General features: G+C 38.5%; 1 protein-coding gene across 7 annotated transcripts in view; it reads left to right on the top strand.

Annotated features, from left to right (window-relative positions):
• The window catches only part of LOC126428302 (lysine-specific demethylase 4C-like), a 383,324-nt gene that overhangs the window by 142,196 nt on the left and 217,158 nt on the right, over positions 1 to 23,970 (top strand). For all 7 annotated transcript variants that reach the window (XM_050090225.1, XM_050090224.1, XM_050090228.1 and 4 more), the window contains one exon: positions 7,278 to 7,670. In XM_050090225.1, coding sequence (XP_049946182.1) covers positions 7,278 to 7,670 — 393 coding nt within the window. The remainder of the gene's footprint in view (positions 1 to 7,277; positions 7,671 to 23,970) is intronic.

Raw genomic sequence — 23,970 nt, forward strand, 5'->3', positions numbered from 1 at the left:
GTGCAATGAATTTCTTAAATCTGATCGTTTGACATTCATTCTAAACTTAACACATTGAGGACTAGAAGCATAGAAAAATTTTGGATCCATAACAGCAGCCATTATTTAAAATTTGACGTGTGCAGTTGTCAGATAAAGAATTTTTTTGCCCTTCGAAACTTCTTTTATAAAAAAAGAAGTGTCGGGCTGTTGTAACAAAATGTTGTTTAAATTCAGCCCAAACATCCATGGTAGCAGAAAATTAAATTTCTGCTATTGTCTGTAAGACGGCAGTATACAAACGCCATCAGTATCTTAACATACACTGCTGTGACATGGCAGCACTAGCATAAATATTATTTATTAACTTCAAATATTTACAATAAATGTACTTAACTTTCTTAGTGATTTGGTGCATGGCATTGAACTCCTATACCTGTTGTTTTTGTTGTTGTTGTCGTCATCATCTTCAATCTGAAGACTGGCTTAATGCAGCTCTCCATGCTTCTGTATCCCATGATCTCCTACAACCTACATCCTTCTGAACTTGCTTACTGTATTCATCTTGATGGTCTCAATCTACGATTTTAATTCCCCCCTCACCCCACAGTTTCCTTCAATACTAAATTAGTGAACCATTGATGTGTCAGAATGTGTCGTAACAACCAATCCTTCCCCCCCACCGCGGTCTGTGTTTCATCTCCATAAAAGGATACACACCAGACAGATTCCCTCACAAAAGACTTCCTGTCACTTAAATCTATAGCGAGAGTTCTTGATTTTAACAAATTTCTATTCTTCAGAATTGCTTTTCTTGCCATTGCCAATCTACTTTTAATATCCCCTCTGCATCAGACAATCGGTTATTTTACTGCCCAAATAACAAAACTTGTTACTACTTTTAGTGTACTAATCTAACCACCACACCATTGCCTGACTTAATTAAACTACATTCCATTGCCCGTTTTTTGCTTTTGCTGTTGTTCATCTTCTATCGTCCTGTCAGGATATTGTCCACTCCAATAACTGTTCACTGTCTCTGGCAGAATTACAATGTCATTGACAAACCTCAGAGTTTTTATTTCTCCTCCGCTCAAGCATCTTGGTTTTAGGGAATTTTTTTATTTGATTTCATTTATTTACAGATGTGTTCAAATTATTAGACTAAAGACATTTTTCCCAAAACTCTACATTTATTACATATTTACATCCACATACAGATTATATGTGTACATTCAGTACTTTGTATGCATGCCTTTTTTTATGCTTTTTAGCATAGTTTTTATTAACTTTTCACATGACATTGTGATGGTACCAGAATTCTTCCAGTTTCTCCATGAGATCTTGTTTGGTGGTAATTGTAGATTTCCTATCCTCTGTTTCACAATGTCCCATAAATTTTCAATTGGGTTCATATCAGGACTATTCCCTGGCCAGGGCAACACTTTGTTGCTTTTCTTCCAAGTACTTGGTAACACTTTGGTTGCAAGTTAGAAAAGTTGGGAATAGTAGCATAGGAGACCTCTGCAGTCCCAAAATTCAAATGTGCATTTCTTCAGTATCAATAAAACATCACAATTTCAAATTAAAACCCCTAATCTTAGTGACCAGACCCACTTAATTTACCATATTGTTGCACATACCTTAGCCCAGTCCTCTCTTGTCCACTCCTGAGGTTGTTTAGCCCACTGGCAATCTTTTGGTTTTCATGGCAGGTGTGATTTTCTGTTTCTCCTTGGTCGGCATGTCTTTAAACCACATTCTAACAGTCATCTCCTCACTGTCGCGGGTGAAACTTCGACACCCAAACCTTTCAGCTGATGGCTCATGTCTGTAGAAGTAAGCTTACGGTTCATTGTTGCCATGTTTGAGAGTCTTTTCATTTTTCTAGGACTGATTTACCCTTTACATCCACATTTTCCTTTCCTGTTTGGCTTGTATTCACCACCTTTCTGCACTGAAAGTTTGACTCTGCTGAAAGTTTTTTGTGATATTGTCGTTCTGTCATCAATTTCCTGCTGTATATAATGGTTTTCAGCAAGAAGTGCTACCACAGATGAAACTTCCTGAGGTGAAACATCTATTGTCTTCCCCATAACCTCACTTTCTTTGGAAACTCCACGATTTATTCCTATGGTTAAAAACATGCAAGTACACAAGCTACATTATATAATGTTTTGTTAATGTAGCAAGAAGTTGATAGAATAAATAACAAGCTGAAGTACACTACAGAAACATAAAACATTACTGTAAACGCAGTTTCAAAGTACATACATCGACAATTAACACCAACACCATTTGGACGGAAAATAACAAATGTTACCAACTGTGAAAAAATCGGTGATCTGTGAGTTGCTTGGAAGGGAAATTTCGTGGCATCAATCAAACCATTAAAACAAATCAATTATTACACTTTTCTCTCCTATTTTTACACGAGAAAACTTGAGTATAAAAAATAATCGTTTAGTCTAATAATTTGGACACGTCTGTATTATCTCTTGCAAAGAAGGGAGGAGGGGTCTTATTTCTCCCAATTGGGAATTTATTTGCAGAAATTTTGGGGACAGCTCCGGAATTCACTATATGAGTAAAACCTGCAAAACCCGGCCAGAGTTGCTGGTGTTGCCACCTTTTTACTTTTTCTAGCACATCCGCATGGGATGTACTAGATTGTGTACATATTGGTTTGTCTGCACTGGTGTCGTCGTCCAGCTCCGCATAGTGGGTCCATTTCCTCCATCACACTTTGTGGTAGTTAGGCTAGATGGCCTGCGAAAGTGGTGGTTGTTGCTGCTGTTAAGAGCCGCCGCAACAATGGCTTTCTTCCCTCCTCTTCTTAAGTTTCCTTCCCCCCTCGCCCAAATCTCCAGCCAGCTGTGTCGTTCCTCCAAGTTTGGAATTGTCAGGTCCAGTATGTCCTGTTTATCAGATCTCCATGCCAGGTGCCAGACTCCTTGGTTTGTGCCTCCCTGTCAGTGCTTGTCGCCATGTCTCCTCTGGCGACGTATGTTGTTTGTGTGACACAGTTTGCCATCATCTTTTTCTGCCTATTGGTTTGCGTGCTTTGGTTCTGCATGGTGTGTTCTTCTGGAAGGCCATTGCCTTGAACGACTGCACATCCATTTTCACTGCCCTTGGCTCAAGTCACTGCCAGTTAAGGTGTGCTTCTTGCAGGAGGCGGCCTCCGTCTCTGCACGGTGCACCATCCTGAAGCAACTCCTGGCCTCCTGTAGAGCCGCATCGATGTGGTGGTTCTGGTTCTGGTGGTGGATTTCGTCTTTTTGGCCTGCTGCTGTGCTGGTTTCTGATGCAGCAACGTGTAGTGACAATCTTTGCCGTTTGGAGTGAAGAGGTCGACTAACCCTGCTTGGCAGCCCCCCCCCCCCCTCCTCCTCCTCCTCCTCCTCCTCCTCAAAGTCCATCACTCTCAGTGGCAGGGTGGGCAGCTGGCCATGCGATCTAACCATTCCTGCACCTCCAACATTCTCTTTTTCAACATTGAGAGACGCTGGCTGGTCCCTTCATCTTCTAATTGATGTTGCCACACTCAGCAGAATTCTGGCAGCTGTGCCAGTTTGGTTCACCGCAGTTGTCTCAGGTTGGTCGTTCGTCTCTGCTGGTGGTACATGTGTGGCTGTCATGCTTCCCTGCACATTTAAGCATCTTGCAGCATTGTGGCAATATTTCACCACATGCTTTTCTTCCTGGCCCTAGTAGCACGACAGTGAAGTGTCCAGGTTGACAGGAAGAACCTGCACCTCAACTGGGAAGCCTAGAAGCGTCCGCACCGAGTATGTGTCATCGTTTGCCGTTCGCACAGTGACTATGAAGAGAGGCAACCTTTTCTTGTTCGTCCGGTTGTGCATCTTGACTGCTGCATTGTGGAATCCTGATGGACTCTTGGATTGCTTCTCAATGATGATCCCAGACAGACCCCTCAGAAATGACTGTTGCCTTCATAAAGTCGGGGTTATGGCACCGCGTTCTTGACAGTTACGTCAGCAGTGTGTCCCCCCAAAACAAAAAAAAGTTATTGTTACTGCAAGTATTTAACTGTTACCTGTTCCTAGTTGTGTAAACAGCAACAGCTATGTCAGAACTGCAGTCACTGTAGAACTACATAATTGCAGGAATTGTGGCAGCAAAACTAAGAAAGAAGCAAAATACCCACAGTTGACAGTGTGTACCTCTTGAACAGTGTAGGCAGCAGTTTATTAACAAACACTTAGCTGAACACAAAATTAATTACCACGTATGACATACTGACAGATTGGCTGTAGCTGAACACATTTACCAAGACAGAAACCACAAAATTAAATTCCGTGAGATGACTGTTTTTAGCACAGATGACACATTACTGTGTGTTCACAAAGAGAGGCATGTATAGAGGCCATTGAGCTCTGCAAATAACATAATCATTTCAGTAGAAAAGAAGACAGTATTAACTTACAAAAGTGCAGATTGGACTTTGCATTGACAGAGCAACAGTGGATGACTTTCAAATCGAGAAAGACAGTGTCAGCGAGAAGGAACCTTGCAGTGGGTATCGTAACAAATGGTGATGCCCCCTATGTGACTGTGTAAATTTGGGGCCCCCCTCAGTGTTGTTGATCTTTTACCACTGAAAAGATCTTGCACAATTGGTGTTGAAACATTTGGGAATATTTTAATATGTAGGCAATGGCCTCTCACGAGGAGATGTCCCCAGCCGTGGGATCTACTTTCTGAAACCATCTGTGCAGTGTTGTGGGTTAAGGTCCCAGGTATCACACCCTGCAACCATTCATCCTGACGGGCTCGTTTGCCAATAATTGATATTAAAAATATTCATGATTTTGCCTGATACTCTACACCTTACAGGCTGTGTAGTGTATTGATTATAGTAGAAGCCTCATATGTGAGATGTGGTTTCAAAACATCAGGTATTTTGAAATTTTTTGTTTTTGAATCCTTATCAGAATGATTCTGGCCATTATTCTAAATTCAGTTAATTGGTTTAGATGTAACTTTTTTTGTTTGTATGCCTTTGTTACATCATTTTCATAACCCTATAAAATTATTTAAATTGGTCTCATTCTCTCTTCCCATCATTCTTTTTCCAGTTGGAATCTTTCTGCATGTGAACTTAATTATTTTTATTTAACTGTCATAAAATTTAAATACTTGAAAATGCGGATCTGTCAGTTCAAAAACAAAAGACTAAATAATGTATTTATAATGACTGTGCAGTATTGTCCAGAATGTAATTTTTGTTAAAAATGTACAAACATTTAAAATTTAAATTCTTATTGTACTATAGACAAAATTATGTAGATGAAGATTTAAACAAAAGAAGGGAATATAAGTAGAAAGGAGTTACAGCAAAATTAGGAATAGAAGTAATGAACGCAATAACATGCACAAAAATATGGGATGATAAAATGGAAGAAATTAAATCGATGTTAATATTCGAAAATAATTAAAATCGCGTGCATGAAGATTCCACATGGAGAAAGAACATAGAAAGACAAGATGAGAGCAATTGAAAAAGTTAATAGGGTGATTAAAATGATGTGAGAGAGGAATAGAAATAAAAAAAATTACATATAAACCAATTTATGGGATAAAGGTAATATCAAAGTAATTTCAATGAAGATTTAAAAATAAAAAATTTCACACGTAGCAGTTTTGAAACAAATGAAGGAGAACAATGTAATGTTTCGAAACAGTTTGTTTCGAAATCGTATAGGCCGATGCATTATATCATCTTCAGGTGTGAGGGCTCCAATCGTATCGTAGAAAGTATGAAACTTCCACTTAAGTACATTAAGAGATTTGAATCCACAACCTCCCACATTTGAGGCTTGCACTATGACAGTTATGCTACACATGTAAAATTCAAAAATATTTTTTCTCAATTACTCGCAAATTAGGGTCCACCTATATAACGGCATAGATGGATTCAAGAAGTCAAACCCTCCACTGGGGTTCTCTCCTTGTCAGCTCAGACGTTTTCACTGAAGTTGTTCATATTCTATGTGAAGCACCTCCTGTTCTTTGGGGTACCAATATCTTCCAATGTTTCTTTTGTCCTCAAAAATCCAGCCTCATAAGTGGTCCTGTTCTTGTGATCTTCAGACTGTCTGTCTGCAGACATTACATCAGTTCACTGTCTAGTAATGTCTGAATTTTTTGCATCGAATTAAAGATTCCCAATTTAGATGTTTGTAGTGAATTTGCACACTTTTTCATTGTATTGGATTAGAGTTCTTGTAGCTTCTTTCTCTGCCACACTGATCTCTGTCCATTCTTCTCTCTCTGCTTTCTGAACTTTTCCTCTTCTTAATGTCATCCGTGTGTGAGCTCTTGCTGATTTCAATGAAGAACAATAGTCCTAATTTAGCTACCTGTCTCAGAAGCTGGGTAGTTTTTTTAGTTGGCTCTTCCAAAAATAGTTATAAGTTTTGAATGAAACAACAAGTTTACTGTTACCAGTCACTGTTTATTTATATCAACAACACATTTCGAAGGTTTAAACCTCCCATCATCAGGCGGATTTACATATTTGTATGATGTGAATGTTGTGTTACGATTTTGGGCTAACTTGTGGCACTGTCTAGTGGAGAAACAAAAACACTATTTCAGAACACGGCTCTTTGGAGGTTTTTGACTAAAAACTAAGCATATGTCTAAAGGTGAAAATAAAGCAACTTAATTAGAATACCTCCAGTGGTCACAGGCTCCTTCCTCTGTTGTTAAAATGTCACATGTAAATTTGCATATTTTGTAGACGAAGAGTGGTGTCTAGGAACTTCTAGGTGCAAGGAACATATTGTATAGCAAAACAGAGACATTATTTCAGAGTGCAAAGAGTACGTGGCATAAGAACATTACTTATTTTGGAATAAGTTTTAAAGGATCGTCGAGATCTTTGAGTTTGTGAATACGTGTGGAACTAAATGTTTCAAGTGATACCCTGTCCCTCTTGTCAAGTTTATACAGCTTAAATTTCTTACTGGTATATATAATCAGGTGACATGTTTCAAACTTTTGAGAGAGAGAGAGAGAGAGAGAGAGAGAGAGAGAGAGAGAGAGAGAGAGAGAGATTCTGGTAATAGTAAACTACTTGTTTAATTTGACATCAATAACATTCACAGTAAAGCCTAACCCAAAATGATCGAATTTTTAATTTATTTTTTGCTGATAAATGTTTTTTTTTTATGTTTGTGTGAATTATTATTTTGATGTGCAGTTGTTTGAGAAAAAGGGGGAGAAGCGCTCCCAGCAGCCTATAGTCAAACTGGTTCATCTTTTTATAGGTGACAACCCCAAAAGTGAAGAGAAATTGGGGAATGACCAGGCAGCCATTTCGACACCTCCCGACGGTGCCGTTAAGGTGAAAGGGGAGCGGTACGCTGGTGGGAGCGAGTGTTTTCTCCCGGGGCAGGAGAAGAGTGACAAGAAGCGAGAGCAGTCGGTAACACTGTACGCGGCAGCCGAAGGCGCGCCTCTGCCATCGTGTACGCTGACAAAGGTCAGTGTCAAACCGAAGGACGAGAAGGTGCTGTTCAAGTATGAGCAGTCAGTGACACCCGGATCGGGATCCGCGCCTGGCTGCGGCACGACTCGCCAGGTGTGTCGCCCCGACCTGGTGAGGCCACTGTCGGTCGCCATCACGAGACTACCCACGACGGTCGCCTCTGCAGCTGCCGGTGAGAATTACAGGCGCAAATAGCCGTTCGTGTAGAAGTGGTGGCTAGTCGCTCTAGTTGCAAAGAGTGGGAAGGATGGCACCAGATTACACACAATGATAGGTCTTGCCACTAAACGCTACTGTGTCCCACACACATTGTGACATAATCCGACTGCTGAGTGCTCTTCCCACTACTTGACTGTTCCACAGAGATTGTACACATAATCCGACTGCTGAGTGCTCTTCCCACTACTTGACTGTTCCACAGAGATTGTACAGTAAATGACAACAACAGTCCAGATAGACTGTTTATTATTATTATTATTTTGGATTATTCATTCTGATTAGTCTTTTTTTCCCCCTTTTATATACACTAAGATTGATTAAAATTCATAGTAATATCTATCTATCTCTCTCTCTCTCTCTCTCTCTCTCTCTCTCTCTCTCTCACACACACACACACAAACAACTGCTTCCCTTCAGTTGTGATGTTTACAACATTACAGCTGCTATTGTAGGTGTCACATTTATTGTTTTAGAAAGAACTGAGACGTCCACAACTACAGCACACTTGGTGTTCGCTCAGGGTACATGCTCATATTCCTTTATTGCAGGTTGAGAGATGTATTATGTACAAAAATTGTGGTGCGGAGTTGGGTTTAATATTGTGCATAATGCTTAATTTTTTAAAATTGTACTTAGACTGAGTTAGACTATCTATAGGCCACAGAAATTTGGTGTATATAAGCAGCGGTGCATACAAAGGAAGTTGTAACAGTCTTTATGAGGGTGGTGATAGTGATATGGAGAAAGAATTACAGTAAATTGTCAGACTTTGAGTTATCAGAGTGAGATCATCTCTCCAGATCCAGTGGAGGGGATGGTGAGAAATGGAAAGGCAGTGATAGCCAGCAGGTGTAACAAAGAGTTACCCGAAAAGTCGACAATTGGTTTAGGCAGTTGACTTCTTTCCTTTAATCGGATGGTGTAGGCTTTCACAGGCACTGTTACTCACTAATGCTGGAGATATAATTGGCAGCTATAAAAACTCACATAACAGTTGGGAAGTCAAACAAGCTAAGTGAGCCGAACTGTTTCTGTTTCTACATCTCCACACATCGGTCAATTTGTTTTTTTCATCAAACCACTGCCAAAGATCACAGAGTCGTGGAAGAGTTGGTGCTGTTTGTTTCTTTAGTGCTAAGAGCTACAACACTCCTAATTTCAGTCCTCCTTTTTAGTGAAAGTTGTCTAAGTGCTTTTGAATTTCTATGGTCTCCCTGTATAACATAGCATAGTAATGACTGGACCTTGATGAAACAGTACCATCTGAGAAACAAATTGGACAGTTCCCCCAGTCCCAGTGCTTAGTCTGCTATTGTCGTTTTATCTTTGTCATCCAGACGACACTTACTCTTAAAATAAAGAAAAAAACGGTGCCAACTCTTCTGCACTACAGCCTTCATAGCACCCGCCAGCACAACTCTGCAATCTTAGGAAGTGGCACGACGATGTTACAATCCGACTGTTGTGTGGACACACATACACTTTCTGAGCTTGTTTGAGTTTGAAACTACTATCTGAGTCTTTACAACATCTGATGTCTCCAACATCAGGAGACAAAACATCCATCACAGAAACATGGTTTGAACCATGGCCCAATACCAAGATAATGAGAATCCCCAAGGATTTTTCCTATAGTCATTTCCCTCACCAACTTTATTTTCAGAAAGAGATATTGGATTCTGATGCTTAGGATTAAACATTTACAAGTTTGCTCACTTAAAGCTTCCAAAAATACTTTGTATCTTTGGTCTAACATTTGATAAGAAACTAATATATGTAATTCTGAAAGCATTCAAGCAATAGTTTTATTAGTCAATGTTAATAAACTATCACTGCCAATTGTCGGAGACTACAGTATTGCAAACATTGTACCTGTACTGTGTGCTTTCCCAGTTATGCTCAGAATTAGGAAATAACTTTTCATTCAAAACTGCAGATGGCATGTTCAGAAAGTCTTCAGTCACTTGAGAAATTCATTTTTGTGAAGAGGAATGCTGTAATCGTAGTGTTTTCTCTTAGAGTGCCTTTATACAGCAGATGCCTGAAGTTTTGATGGAAATGTTTCTGTGGTATTCAGAGCCATTTATGTGTCTCACCGATGGATACCAATATTCTATTAACCTATATTGTTACAAGAAAATCATTGAAATCGTTTGATTTTTGTGAAAGTTACCATAATGTTGTTCAGTTTATGATTAAAATTGAATTTATTTTGTAATTTTGTTTTTGACAGTTTCTTAAATTTTTATTCTAGATGTTCTTGTGGCTTGCCATTTTGCATTCCTTCTGATAGATGATAGAAAAAGTATAAATCGCTATATTTTTATCTGTAAAAGAAAATTTATAAAGAAACTGCACATGTAATACAGAAATTACAAATGCTGAACAACTGCTGACTTGGATTTATTGTTCTATTCGGTTTTGCATGCATAACACACACTACTGGATGATACGGTAAAACCCCGATTTTACATATCAGCTTCAGTATGGTATCTGTGCTCTTTAAACATCATGCACTGATTGTTTCTCAAAAATGTCATTTTTTAAAAAACCTTTCAGTTCCTACATTTGACCCATTTTCATTAACATTTGTAGAGAGCATAAAATCGTGGTTTTACTGTATGTGAGATCTCTGAAAAGCACTAAATTTTCTGCATCTTCTTCTGCAGTAGAATGTTAAGTAGCCTCAAATAGTATTTTTGCTTTTTTATTGTTGTACAAATTATTTATAAAGAAAGTATGTTATGTCTGTTGCAGAAATATTTGTACATATAACTGTTTTAGACTGAACTATTTCGCTAGCTATTACGCAGCCATAAGCAGCTTGTTTATGGCCAAGACTGTATGTTACTGTGATATTCACAGTCTTATTTTTATTTACTCCTCAAAGTTTTTCGTATGCAGAAGTGCCATTTATGTTCACTAGGGTTCAATTTTCCCCATAAGCATATATTTGTATCATTCTGGTATTTAAAAAAATCTTGTTTTGTGATGAGAGTGTTCATGATTAATAAAATACTTGGCATTTCTTAATAAAAGTCAGCATGACATTTTTGAGACAGTGCAACATTTGCACAATAGTCTTCAAATTTCTAGTCATTTCATTCCTATCCTATCATCCCAGCTTTCTAGACAGTTTTATATCAAATTTGTCCCCCCCCAAAAAATTTAACATTTACCTGAAAGAAGGTCTAATGTCGGCTTTAAAGAACCTTAACACGCACTTCGTTGCCATTCTGTGTATAAGGCTGTTGTAGAGTCTTTATCAAGTGAGACAGATATAATTTTATCATTGGAATTAGTGCTTACATTTATTAAATGAACTGTCATGGTAATGTCACTGCAGTAAATATTATTAGCATGTTTCCACTGAATTATACAGAAGTGCTATTGAGTTTAGGCACTATGACCAAAACCAGTTAGGCAATTGCTCTTTTATTCAATGAAATTGTGCTAGGTATTGTGTGGTTCCATAATGTTAGCCTCCATTGCACATATCGATCAGAAAATCATTCTATATCATTATACAGTCTCATTTTTGGAAGTTTTTTTGTTGAATTTAACTCCATCTGGGAAGGCCTTCACAATGCACAGTGAAACCCCACTTTTACATTTTTCAAGATACTGTAAAAATGTAATGTAAAATGTGGGAAATATCTTTTTAAGCAGTAAAAGTTATGTGCAGGATCCCATATTGTATTTCTGTGTTTTATGTACGATACGCAATAGGCATCACAATTCTCATTAGGTACTTGTTCATGTCTAAAAATTTGTAAACATTACCTGAAGGCCTGGTGCATGCCAGCGTCATTTACGAGGGTGAGTCAAATTAAAACCTTAAATATTTTTAAAAATATTATTTACTGTGCAAAAGTGGTACAAAGCTGTATCTCTTTTCAACATAATCTCCCCCACGCTCAATGCAATTCCTGCAGCAATCACAGAGTGCATAAATTCCTGTAGAAAAAAATTCTTTTGGAAGTCCGCGCAACCCCTCATACACCATGCTCTTCATCAGAATGGAACTTCTTTCCTCCCATTGCGTCTTTGAGTGGTCCAAACATATGGAAATCACTTGCTGATGATGAATACCGCCATTCCTTGATCGCTCTCTTCGTTTCCGGTTGGTGGAAGTGAACCCAAGTTTCGTCCCCAGTAACGATTCTTGCAAGGAAGCCATCACCTTCTCGTTCAAAGCACCGAAGAAGTTCTTCACAAGCATCAACAAGTCGTTCTCTCATTTCAGGAGTCAGCTGCTGTGGCACCCATCTTGCAGACGCTTTGTGAAACTGGAGCACATCATGCACAATGTGGTGTGCTGTCCCATGACTAATCTGTAAATATGCTGCCATGTCATTCAGTGTCACTCGGCAGCTTTCCTTCACTACGGCTTCAACTGCTGCAATGCTCTGTGGAGTCACAACTCATTGTGCCTGACCTGGACGAGGAGCGACCATTTGCGAACTTCCTACTCCATTCATAGACTTGCTGCTGTGACAAACACTATGAATCACTGTACTGAACCTTCATTCGTCGATAAATTTCAATAGGTTTCACCTTCACTACGCAAAAACTGAATAACAGAACACTGTTCTTCCCTGGTGCAAGTCTCGAGTGGGGCGGCCATTTTTATACTAGTACTGCAACGGCATGTGTGCATCTGCACTATGCTGCCACCTACAGGCCATTCTGCACGCTGTTTGTAGCACATTTAACAACTTGCAGTATAGTGGCGCAAAATTTCATTTGTCGTTACAAATTTAAGGTTTTCATTTGACTCGCCCTCATATCAGTTTTTTCTCCACGAACATCATTTCGTAATGCATAAATCGCAGGAAAAGGATGGTATATTAACACAAAATCTGGTGCAAATTAACATTGTGGACTTAGGAAATTTGATGGGGGAGAGAAAAATATGCTGTAAATGGCACAAAAACATTAATTCCGAGAATATAAAAGTGGGGTTATACTGTGGCTATGTTTTTTTCAGTAGGTTATACTGTATCTGTTTCTTCAGTAGGCAACCATGCTGTAACACTGTGATACCTTTTTACTTCAGTCACTTGTAAGTTAGAAAAAATGTGTACGTGCACACACTTGGAATGACATGAGGAGAAGAGAGGAAAGTATTCTGGAAAACACATGAAGAAAGGAACAATTTAGAGAAGTTACCCAGAGCTTGGAGTTCAGAGAAACGACCAGACATTAATTTTTGTATGTTTTGGCTGCCTACTGTACGATAATGGATGGGGTTTTTCCTAAATGTATCTGATGTCACTTTCATAGGGGGAAACAATTATTGAGTCGGTGAAATCATTTGTGAGGAAGGTGTTTTATATTGGCAGCTACAGTCCTACAGCTTGTGACAGTATTGCCTCTGAAACTGGTACCATTGTCCCCTATTACCGTTATACCAGCTATTTGCTGTTAAATAATCCAATGGATATCATCAAATATAGCAAACTACTTACGAATTTTTGGATTTGTCAGTGTCTTCAAATATGTAATGCAGCTGTAAAATATTTTCAGTTTGTAAGCACTTTTAATGGAGGCTTTGTACCTTATGGCTCCAATGAACTTTTTATGCACTGATCACTTTCTGCCTGCACACATTACTTAAACTCATTCACCACCTAGTCATCAGCACTATCGTCTGATCATCAGGAATGAAGGATTCCCTTGCTCGACACAAATGCCACGTTGTTCAGCAATTTTTATTTACCTGCTATTCAAAGAGGCAATGTAATTTACATGAATACGGACTGACATAAAAATTCAGTGAGTGGGTAAAGCTTTGGAGGCTACTTGTGTAATGAGTTTTTTCAGCAGTAGTACAGCTGGAACTGTGATATGATGTATAATCCTTCTAAAAATGGTTACATGCAGACAATAACTATTACTGAAGGAAGGTGTGAAATTGAATGTTTGAAGGTACTGTATGGAAACATTATCACTTTCTTTCTCTTAAAAGGCAAAGGTAAGGCCGTGAACAGTATGAAGTGATTTTCAATTGTTTGAAGGAAGGCGCAGCATGGAGAATGTACATATGTGGATGATCTTTTCCTTTCCACCATGTGTACTGACAAAAAATATGAAACCTCATTACATTGGAGTTGGCAACAGCTCTTTGGAAGACATTATTGTTGTGGTGCATTGTTTAACCGTTTGCAGACACAGATAAATCATCTAATTATAGACAAAATAACCAACTGCAAAATCAAAGTCATTGTAGCCAAGAATTCAGGGCATTTTAGGTAGGTAGAGATCAGCAATGGAATCTAGGTAGAATGATAAAAACAATTGTTGGGGAAGGGTGGCATAAGTGTTGGCAGAGACTGTAAATATAAACAAGGTGAAAACTGATCTCATACATGTTAAAAGGCAAGTTAACCGTGCATAATACGTACTTCTAGCACCGTAACCATGTGAATTTTATAAGTAATGGCAAGTTCTTGTGCAATTGGGACATAATTAACCTGTAAACTTAAGATACTGAAATGATTCAATTTTCTTGTTTCGTCAAAAATATGTCTTTGTCATCCAATTTTTAGTGTTATGGGCGTTACATGAAAGCACACGTAGTATAAGGAATACCCTCTTGGCCACTGCTCTCTTGTGCTGACAGTGTGAGAAATTATATTTCGTACTGTTGAGTATTCTACCTTTCATTATAAAACACATTAAACCTCCTAGTTTATTCGATAAGGAACTCAAAGAATTAATAGCCACTCAATTTGTCTGGATAAAATGAGTGCAAGAAAGAACCTTAAACAGTTTATGTACATTTTATAGGTTTTTAGGGGGATGCTACAAATTATCTAAAAAAATAATTCCATGTAATAAATAAGGAAGATTGCTACAGAAGTCTTCTATCAGTTACATGTGTACTAGTCAGCTGCTGTTAGTGTCAGATGTGCAGTTTCAAGTTTTAGAATGACACAGACACTGCTGGCCTTACCTTAATATTTGACTTCTTCCGTAATAAACTTAGACACCTAATAGCAGCACAGTAGAATTGTTATTGTTACTGTTCCTAGGCACACAAGCTATGTTCCACAATACACACACCAGCTGGATACTAAGTGTTGATGGGATAGTGAGTTCATTGGTTGTCAGTAACCTAGAATATTAATTTACCTCTTGCTCATCTTTTTTTCTGGACAACGATCCCCTTGGTTCTTCTCAGACCTGCGGTCTGTCTGTACTTGTGTTGCTGTTACACACTGTTAAACCTCCATTCCCAGTACCTTCACAAAATGCACGTAAGCATGTTTACATTTAACATTTTCTTGACTCTGTGTATCGTATCTGAACTCAGAACTGTAAACTAATTCAACACAGTCTTTCCTTTACAAGTTTCGGTTGTTTCTCTCTATAGTTTAGATACAGTGCATCTGTAAGACAAGCTGGTGATATGTCGCACAATTATTTCTGCATTGGAGCAGCTACTTTCTCTCACGGAGCCGCTGAGATTACTGTTTTGTGTCGAAAATGTGTGCTGTCCTCTGATTGAGCTCACTGTGTGGAAATAAAAATAATTATCCCACACAGTATCTGCACTTCCACCTAGAATGTCTTATTTTATAATTCCCAGTTGTGAGTACTGTTGGTTGTTAAGGCGACTTGGCGATACATGTCACTGCTCAGGAATCGTATGTACGACCACACTGTGCTGCAAAATGTATAGCTTTATCTTTAGATCACACATGTGCATGTGTCGCCCTCTCCTTGGCAATGTATGTGAAATTACATCCAAAGAGTCATTAGGTGACTTTTCTGCTGTTTTTCTGAAGATGTTTTCAGTTTTGTTTCAGTGATGTATAGGTAGAATCAGCCCAAACAGTGTGCATTTGCAGTACATTTCTTACGTCCAGTGTTAACAGAAAACATATACGTTCTCATTGGAAACAAAATGTTTAGAGTGTAAATTTAGAGACAATCAGTGAAACAGCATGAAATTAATCTTGTGTTATATTCCATTCGAGGATAACAGTTATTGGCAGCAGACATAAACCAAGATTTCCTGCAGTGTTTGCATACATCCGCTTTGCTGCAGAATATTGTCATCACAGTCCTGCGATTAGTCTTCCTGTTACCATCAATATGTATCGTTTAACTGAATTCCACAGGCTAATTTGATGTGTTGTCTTGCTTGAGTCCACAAGATTTTGTGTATTACAAAAACAGTGCTCAAGTTCTCCATTGCAGCTGCTTGTTACATTGAAACAGAGCTTCAACACAACTTTCTGTTCTGGGCAAGCACAACTGTGAATGTTCATTTCGTGGAATGTAAGATCCTCTGTTTAGAAAGACCTGTTTTGTAGCTTGGTCACATCTTCAGGTGGGTATCTGAATAAAAAAAGGGATATATCTGTTAAAAAACATAATGTACCCCCAATCACTAATGAAGGCAATAACAAATATAAGTACTCTCACAATTTACATCGTATGAGATCCAAATGAAGACCCAACATTCACTGTTCAAGTAATAGTAATTTGCCAAGTGAGCATACTTTCAAATTATAAATAGGCTGAATGGTGCCGTCACCACCACCCAAAAATCAAGCAGGAACCTACAACATAATCAGACTGAATGCAAAAACCACAGAATGTACCATCAAAAACTGCATATCCATATTGATGAAATTTACCAAAATTCGGGAATCAGATCTCATTGCACCGTACGATCCCCCAGCAACAACATGTTAGCAGTGAGCCTGCAGAGAGAGATGGCGAGCTATCGTAGCGTGGTGATATGCGTGTGCCACTGCAAGAACAGCACGCTAGCTTCTAGTGTGCTATTTAGATTCAGAGGTCATTAATATGCAGACTACCACAGTTCTGCCAACAGACACAGCAGGGGTTCACGCCTGATGCAAAGTACCTGCAGTGTTGTGCTTTCATCTGTATTTCTCGACTGGATAGATACAGGTGTACAAGAAATAGAGTTGCAGTATCTCGACTGACGTTTCAAACTTCATTTCTTTGCAATTTACACACCGTCCGAAGAGATATTGTGCCAAACAGAGTGGAGCCAGAGGACATATGGCGTCAGATGTGAACCTCTGCTGTTTCTGCGAGAGGCTTTGGGGTTGCCAGTGTGTTAAATATGAAACGGTAGAGAGGTGATTTCAAACTCTGCTGTTTTGGTACGTGACAAGACAGAAGTCACCTGCTTTGTCTTCCGAGTCTACTGTGTAGCTAATGCCACATACTTGAAATTTTGTGTTTTGGTGAGTGTCAATGCTCAGTGGTTAAGACAGCGAAATCTTAACGATGGCACTATTCTGCCTGTCTGCTCCACTGCTTTAGTTTCTTCCCAGTGTCTTCAGTCAAACTGCAGGATGCTTCCCCAGAACTTCTCTCTTTCCTGACTTCAAACCGGTGTTACACAATATACTTATCATTTGGCAAAAATAATCACAAATACCAAGGGAATATACTAATCTTTTCTTGCAGTGTATATTCAGCTTGCAGGTCAACTCTGTTTTGTTAGCTCTGGGGCAAGGTTTTTATTTATTTATTTTGATCGAAATATCTTTCACCATTTTAAATTCATGACATTTATTTTCTTGAAAAACATTTCCTAGAAAACAGCATACAGAAAATACACATCAGGAAAAACGTTTTTACAAAGATTGATTGATTAACAAGGGAAGTGACTGGGCAACTGAACTACTGAATGCACCAAAAACACGTGACTATACCTGCATTTTGTGCAGTTTGTATCTAAGCTGCTCATTAAAGAACCTTCTAGGAAAAATACACTTTTCAAGTTCATTTCAACAAAGGTATATATTTTTGGAGCCTATTCTTTCAGTGTTACAAAAGATAGTATTTGTTGTTTAAATTAAAATCAAATATATATACAGTTTCTTTTGAGAACACTTATTTTTAAGAGATGTTTTTCCATTAAGAAATGTCTTATGTTGAAATTGTACATAATCTCTAATTTGTTGAAGTTTTATTTTGTGATTTTTTTTTCTTTAAATACCATTCTTTCAACTAAATGAATTACATTCTTACAAGCAGGTAGCAGAAACCTTTATCCTCAATAATAAATTTCAATTCAAATCTCTTAGTAAAATTTAATAACTTTGGAAGTTTCTACGCCCTGTCACTACAAACTCAGTAGATTGTGTAATAGGGAACTTCTGTGTTGGACAAATAAGTAACTATCTAGTTTGTTTCTTTTAATTACCTCCTCTGTTTCCAAAAAAGGTAGTAATGAGATGACAAGCTGCTATGGGTACATCAACAATATAAGGAAAAGATAGATTCACAAAAGCTAGCACACCTCATACACATACAGCCACCAGCTCCGGCTGGAATGCAACTGTCACGTAAAATGGAGCAGCAATCTGGAGGGTGCCAAACTGGCCAAGGGTGAAGTAGACCACGCTGTGGCACAATATGCTGCTTCACTATCAGAGCCATCTGGATCTTCCCCTCCATCACCAGCTTCTCTGAACTGCGCAAATTTGAGGTACCCTTACAGCACCTTCTTTGTTCCTGAAATAATCCCTGTAGTCCTGTAGTGACCCACTTTTCTCACGAGACACAACAGTTTCCACCCACTCGGTCCTATGACCTTATCCCTATCTCCCCCCCCCCCCCCCCCCAAATACTGAGTCCCACCTTCTGCCAACGTAACACCGCCCCCCCTTCCCCTTCTATCCCCCTGCCGCTCCTTTTCTTTCTCTCCCCCACCCTCCCTGTCCCACAGTCTCCCTACGCTGCGCCTGCTGGCAGTCTAGTCCCTGCAAACCCTGGTCTGGTCCAAGCTGCTGGAGATGGTGGTCACGTGTGTGTGTGTGTGTGTGTGTGTGTGTGTGTGGCCGCGTGCGCACGGGTTTCCTTTTCTGGTGAGGATTTTGGCTGAAAGCTGATGTGCAAGTGCATTTTTGTTGTGCCTGTGCAGCTCAGCATGGCATTTTTATGGTGGGCAGCAATCTCTCTCTTCCATGTATTGTTGATATTCCAACCTGAAGTTTGCTTTATGGCTATATTTTATGCATATATCTTGCACATGACAACAACCTAAAATTAATTCTTCTGTTTCTCACAACCCATACTGAATGAAATTATTACTTTTATGTGATCACCTGTATCTCATCATACATATGTTTGTTTCATAAATTATACCAGAGATTTGACAGCCGCAGATACTCACCACGTCATTGACATGTGTAAATGTAACCTAAAAAATTTTGAGTATGCTTTTGTTGAGCTCTGAAGAGACCCAGTGCCAAATATAACAGAATACAACCATTACAAGTGGAGTACATTTTGTATATTTTTCCTACTATTTTTTAATGTTTATGTTAGAATGACACAGTTACTGTTTTCTTCAGAATACAAAATGCTTGTAATTGACAGAGACATAAATTTCTTTAGCAGAGTAAAAATAACCAAATTCCTGGGAATCTTGTGAAATGTCTAGGAAGAAAATAGATGTAGCTTCTCAGTCCCAAACGCACAAGTAAATCGTGCTACAATTTTTGTGTCACAAACACACTCTCAAAATCTAGTTTTCTAACTATTTTGAATTCCTGGACGTTTTTGTTCTGTTTGATTATCCCACAATTTATCTTATTTTTATCACAGACTTTGCATTTTACTCAACTTCCACGTAATTAATAAAGAAACGAGGCTGAACAACTCTCACAATCCTACAAAAACTATCTTAATTAAAAAATTAATCTACACACACATTTATTTCAGTAGGATGAAAAATTGATTTATTGAGTTTGCTACTGTATTTTTCTGAAGTATTCTGTGTAATGCTATCCTTCTGGTTTTCGTTGATATTCAATAAAAGTAAATGAATGTAGTGTCGCATATGGCCTGAAGCTAGCCTTTTACTTTGAAATCAGGGCTATCCCATGAGTAGCCAGTGATGGTAATGACTGACTTTCAAAAATATATGCTGTAATGGTTTCAAATATTTCCTGTCAACCTCCGTGGTTGAAATGAAACACTGAACGTTTCCTCATGTGGTATTGTGAACCTAAAATTTTACTTATATGCCATTCACTGCAGGCAGAAGGGCAGGCCCTGGTTTCTCAGTTTGCCTATTGCTCCACAAGCAAGGAATAGGTGACTCTCAGCACTGTCAAGTAATGGTTACCTCTTTTTATCTTCTCAACACTTTTGCGATATGTACTCTATGGTTAAACATTGAGAATTTATCAAGATATGGAGTCTCGGATTCCATTCACTGATAACTGGGAACATTACTACTCATCAAATACAGTTGGAAGTAAGCTACTTAATGAAATTGGCATTTTCTGTTTCACTAATAATTAATTTTCAAAGTGTGATAACAGCAGACAGGATAGCCAAACAAAAATTTTTGTGAACAAAATTGCAGATTGTATAAAATGCAGAAAGCTTACACCATTTGGAAATTGTCTCTGCATTAGATGTGTTTTTTTATTTTTTTTTTTTATGCCATGGAATTGTGGTCCTGTTCTGTTTGTAGAAGTACCAGACTATCAGTTGGCTGGTCATCATCACAGTTAATGGCATATACATTTACTCAGTGTAAACCTATTGTTATTAAACATTTATTCAGGGCACCAGCTAATCTTCAACATTCTTCTGTAGCATCACATTTCAAAGGCTTCTGTTCTCTTCTTGTCTGAACTGATTATTGTTCTGTACAATTGCTACACTCCAGAAAAATATCTCCAGAAAAAGACTTTTGAACATTTAAATTTGTAACAAATTTCTCTTCTTCACAAACGTTGTTCATGTCATTGCTGGTGTGTTTTATATCCTCTTCTACTTTGGCCACGTCAGTTATTTTGCTGCCCAAATAGCAAAACTCATCTTCTACTTTTAAGTGTGTCATTTCCTAATCTAGTAGTCTTGGCATAACTTGATTTAATTTGACTGTATTCCGTTATCCTTGTATTGCTTTTATTGATGTTCATGTTATATTCTCATTTCAAGATGCTGCAAATTCCATTCAACTGCTCGTCCAGATCATGTACAATTACTATACTGTCAGTGGCAAAGCTCATCTTTTACTTCTTCTCCCTGAAATTTAATTCCTGGTTTTCTTTGGTTTCCTTTTCTGCTTGCTCAATGCCCAGATTGAATAATATCGGCGACAGACCCTCCCTTCTCCACCAATGCTCCCTTTTTGTCTCCTCAGACACTTAATAATAATGTTTGGTTTCTGTACTAGCTGAATGTAACTGTTCACTCCATATGTTTTACTCCTGCTGCCTTCAGAATTTCAAAGAGAATATCTCAGTCAACATTGTCAAAATTTTTCCCCACGTCCACAACTGATGTATTTTCAGTTAAATAATAAATGAGGTTCATTTATTATGTTTTTATACCACAGTTATTTTTGTGACTGTTTACACTGTAAATACTTGCAAATGTATGTAACACTAAATGTGTCCTAGGTTTGCAATGAAAATTTTTCCACAGATTTGTACTTCTTGCTGATGTTTTGTATGTAAAGAATTTGCACACATTTACTGGAAAGCTGTTAAAGACAGAGACATAATAGCATATGCAGTTAATTATTGAAGTTGGTTCCTGCAGAAGGATGCTTTACATGGAATTGAAACCATTCTTCACAATTATTACCATTAGTGTCTGCCTGCTGTAGTTTATTGTAAGATTGTCATTGTAACAGTACTGCTTGTTTGGAATGGATTTTCCTGTACCTCAGCTTTTTTCCCATTAATTTTAATACTTATCCAAGTTTGTTATTAGTTTCTGTTACTGCTTGCTCAGTGTACAGCCTGAATATCATGAGGTATGGGCTACAACCTGAATATCATCAGGTATAGGCTACAACCTTGTCACCTGCTACTCTTATAACTGCATATACAAATCCAAGACAGAGATAATCTGGAACTTAGTATTTTCATACAATGAACTAATTGCTAGAGATTAATATTTATCTTTTAATCATCATAAACAACTTACACACCACAGATAAAACTTAAACACATAGCATCTGTTTAAAGCAACCACTGCAAGCCTTGGTGCATGCATTAAAAAGAGTACTGATATCTTGTCTCTAAAATCATTATCCCAACTGTGGCAGGGGTGTAGCTGGTGCCCCGTCAAGTCTCCATACTGTATTCTTCCAAGAGTGCATTCACTGACCAAACTGATGGGTGCTTATAGTTGAATCTTCCAGTGCCATCTCTTCAAATTCTACTGTACAAACTTTCTGGATACCTTGGCCAGCTCTCTTTAGCTGTAATGACATAGTTTCTTTGTAAGTTAATATTCATGGTAATACTTTTTTTGAGTGGTGTCTGTAGGATAGCTTCTCTCTGTACATTTTTTCAGTTGTGTAGCTACTACTGCCTTCTAACAGTGGAAAATCCAGGATGGAATATAACAATATTAGAGAAGGAAAGTTGCTACTCACCATGTAGCAAAGATGCTGAGTCGCAATAGGCACAATAAAAACACACAATTAAAGCTTTCGGCCATTAAGTTCTTTGTCAGCAATAGACGTGTGCGTTGGGTTTGTGTGTGTGCGAGCGCGCGTGCGTGTGTGTGTGTATTGCTGACAAAGGCCTTAATTGTTGAAAGCTTTAATTGTGTGAATCTTTTTGTTCTGCCTATCTCCGCTATATGGTGAGTAGCACCTTTCCTTATCTAACATTGTTACTACATGCTTCTGCGATATATATTAAATATGTATGGCTGGCTTGCAATGGATTCTTAAGATAAAAAATCCTCTGTTAACTCGTCTTGTCCAATTCAGATAAAATCCTGAACTTTCAATGAGCTGTCTCTCTTGTCTTTATCACAGGCTAGATATGCCTCTTGTGAAACTGGTGAGGCACTCACTTTTCATACTGGAGAACGGCAGCTGATTGGCTAGATTGTGTTACGATAACATCACGGAGGTAGGGTGTGCCGAGGCCTCTCATCTATATATTAGGTTTGCACTCGCTGTCTGGCTTTGCTTGTGTCTTCACCACTCTTATCGGATGGCAAGGTGTATGAAGTCTTCCTCTGTGATTCTTTCTTTGTCAGGTTATGCTTCTGCGGATTGCTGTGTGTATAGCTGGTAATATAATTTCCCCTGCTCCCCATGAACTGCAGTGGAGAGATGATGGTGGCAATCATCAAAAACTTGAGATATTATCCAAATTTAATGCGGCAACTTAACTGAAAACTTTTATCGGTATTATATTATCTCTCCCAGTCTTGTGATAAGTAGTGCTCCATCTTTCATAACTGGTTATGATAAACCTTACCACGGATACATCATAGTTTTTTTTTTCCACTATCATTTGTGTGGAAGGCTGTTGTTTGTTGTTCAGCAGTTTACTACCATGTGCTTCACATGCACTGCTCATCCAAGTTGTGCCGTAACCTTGAATACTCATTTCCAGCTGTTTGTTCCTTATTGTGATATTGATCACTTATGGTCATCTGCTGTAGATACAAATTTGACTTCAAATGTTTCGGACGTTCTGTAGATGAAACTGTGGGGCACAGAATCAGCAATTTTTCCCCAACTTGTGGCCATTCTATTACCTATACAGAGTATATCGTAATTAATAGTGAAAAGCAACACAGGTGAAAATATATGATAATATGACAGGGTGTTCAAAAGAAGTGGCATGAAATGACACTGTGGGCATAATTGAAGTTTTTGTTTAAAAGTAATTACCAGAGGCCTCAGCACAACTATCACACTGTTTCATGAGCCGAAGGATTCCCTGTTCCCAGAATGTGAAGGAACCAGTCCCATCACTATCCGTCAATTTGTTGTCTGTTTTGACGCACTCCCCCCTCTCTCCCATGGGGACATGTCCGGTTCTAGGGCAGATGCTCGAGCTGCTTACACCTGAATTTGGCCATTACACTTTGTGTGACCTCTATGCATGTTGTCATGGAGCGGAGTCACACCCTTTGTTAGCAGCCCAGGCTGTTTGCTCTCGATGGACTTGCATAGGCTAATTAGTGTCTCACAGTACACATAACTGTGAACAATTTTTCTGTACTTGAGGAACTGGATAAGTATCAGATCTAAGATGGAGAGTGTCACCTTGCCTGCTGAGGGCACAGCTTTGAATTTATTAGGAGGAGGTGATGACACACGATTTGCGTCGCTGGACATCTTGCTACGTTATCCCAAAGACATGTATACAGATTTCAATCGGTTCAATTGTTACTATGTTTTGAAGACTCCTTAGAGAAAGAAAAATGTTTCAGTAAATGTGGGTCAAAAGGTGAGTCATTTGGCAAGATAATTA

Source organism: Schistocerca serialis, chromosome 12 (assembly GCF_023864345.2).
Source record: "Schistocerca serialis cubense isolate TAMUIC-IGC-003099 chromosome 12, iqSchSeri2.2, whole genome shotgun sequence".
NCBI lineage: Eukaryota > Metazoa > Arthropoda > Insecta > Orthoptera > Acrididae > Schistocerca > Schistocerca serialis.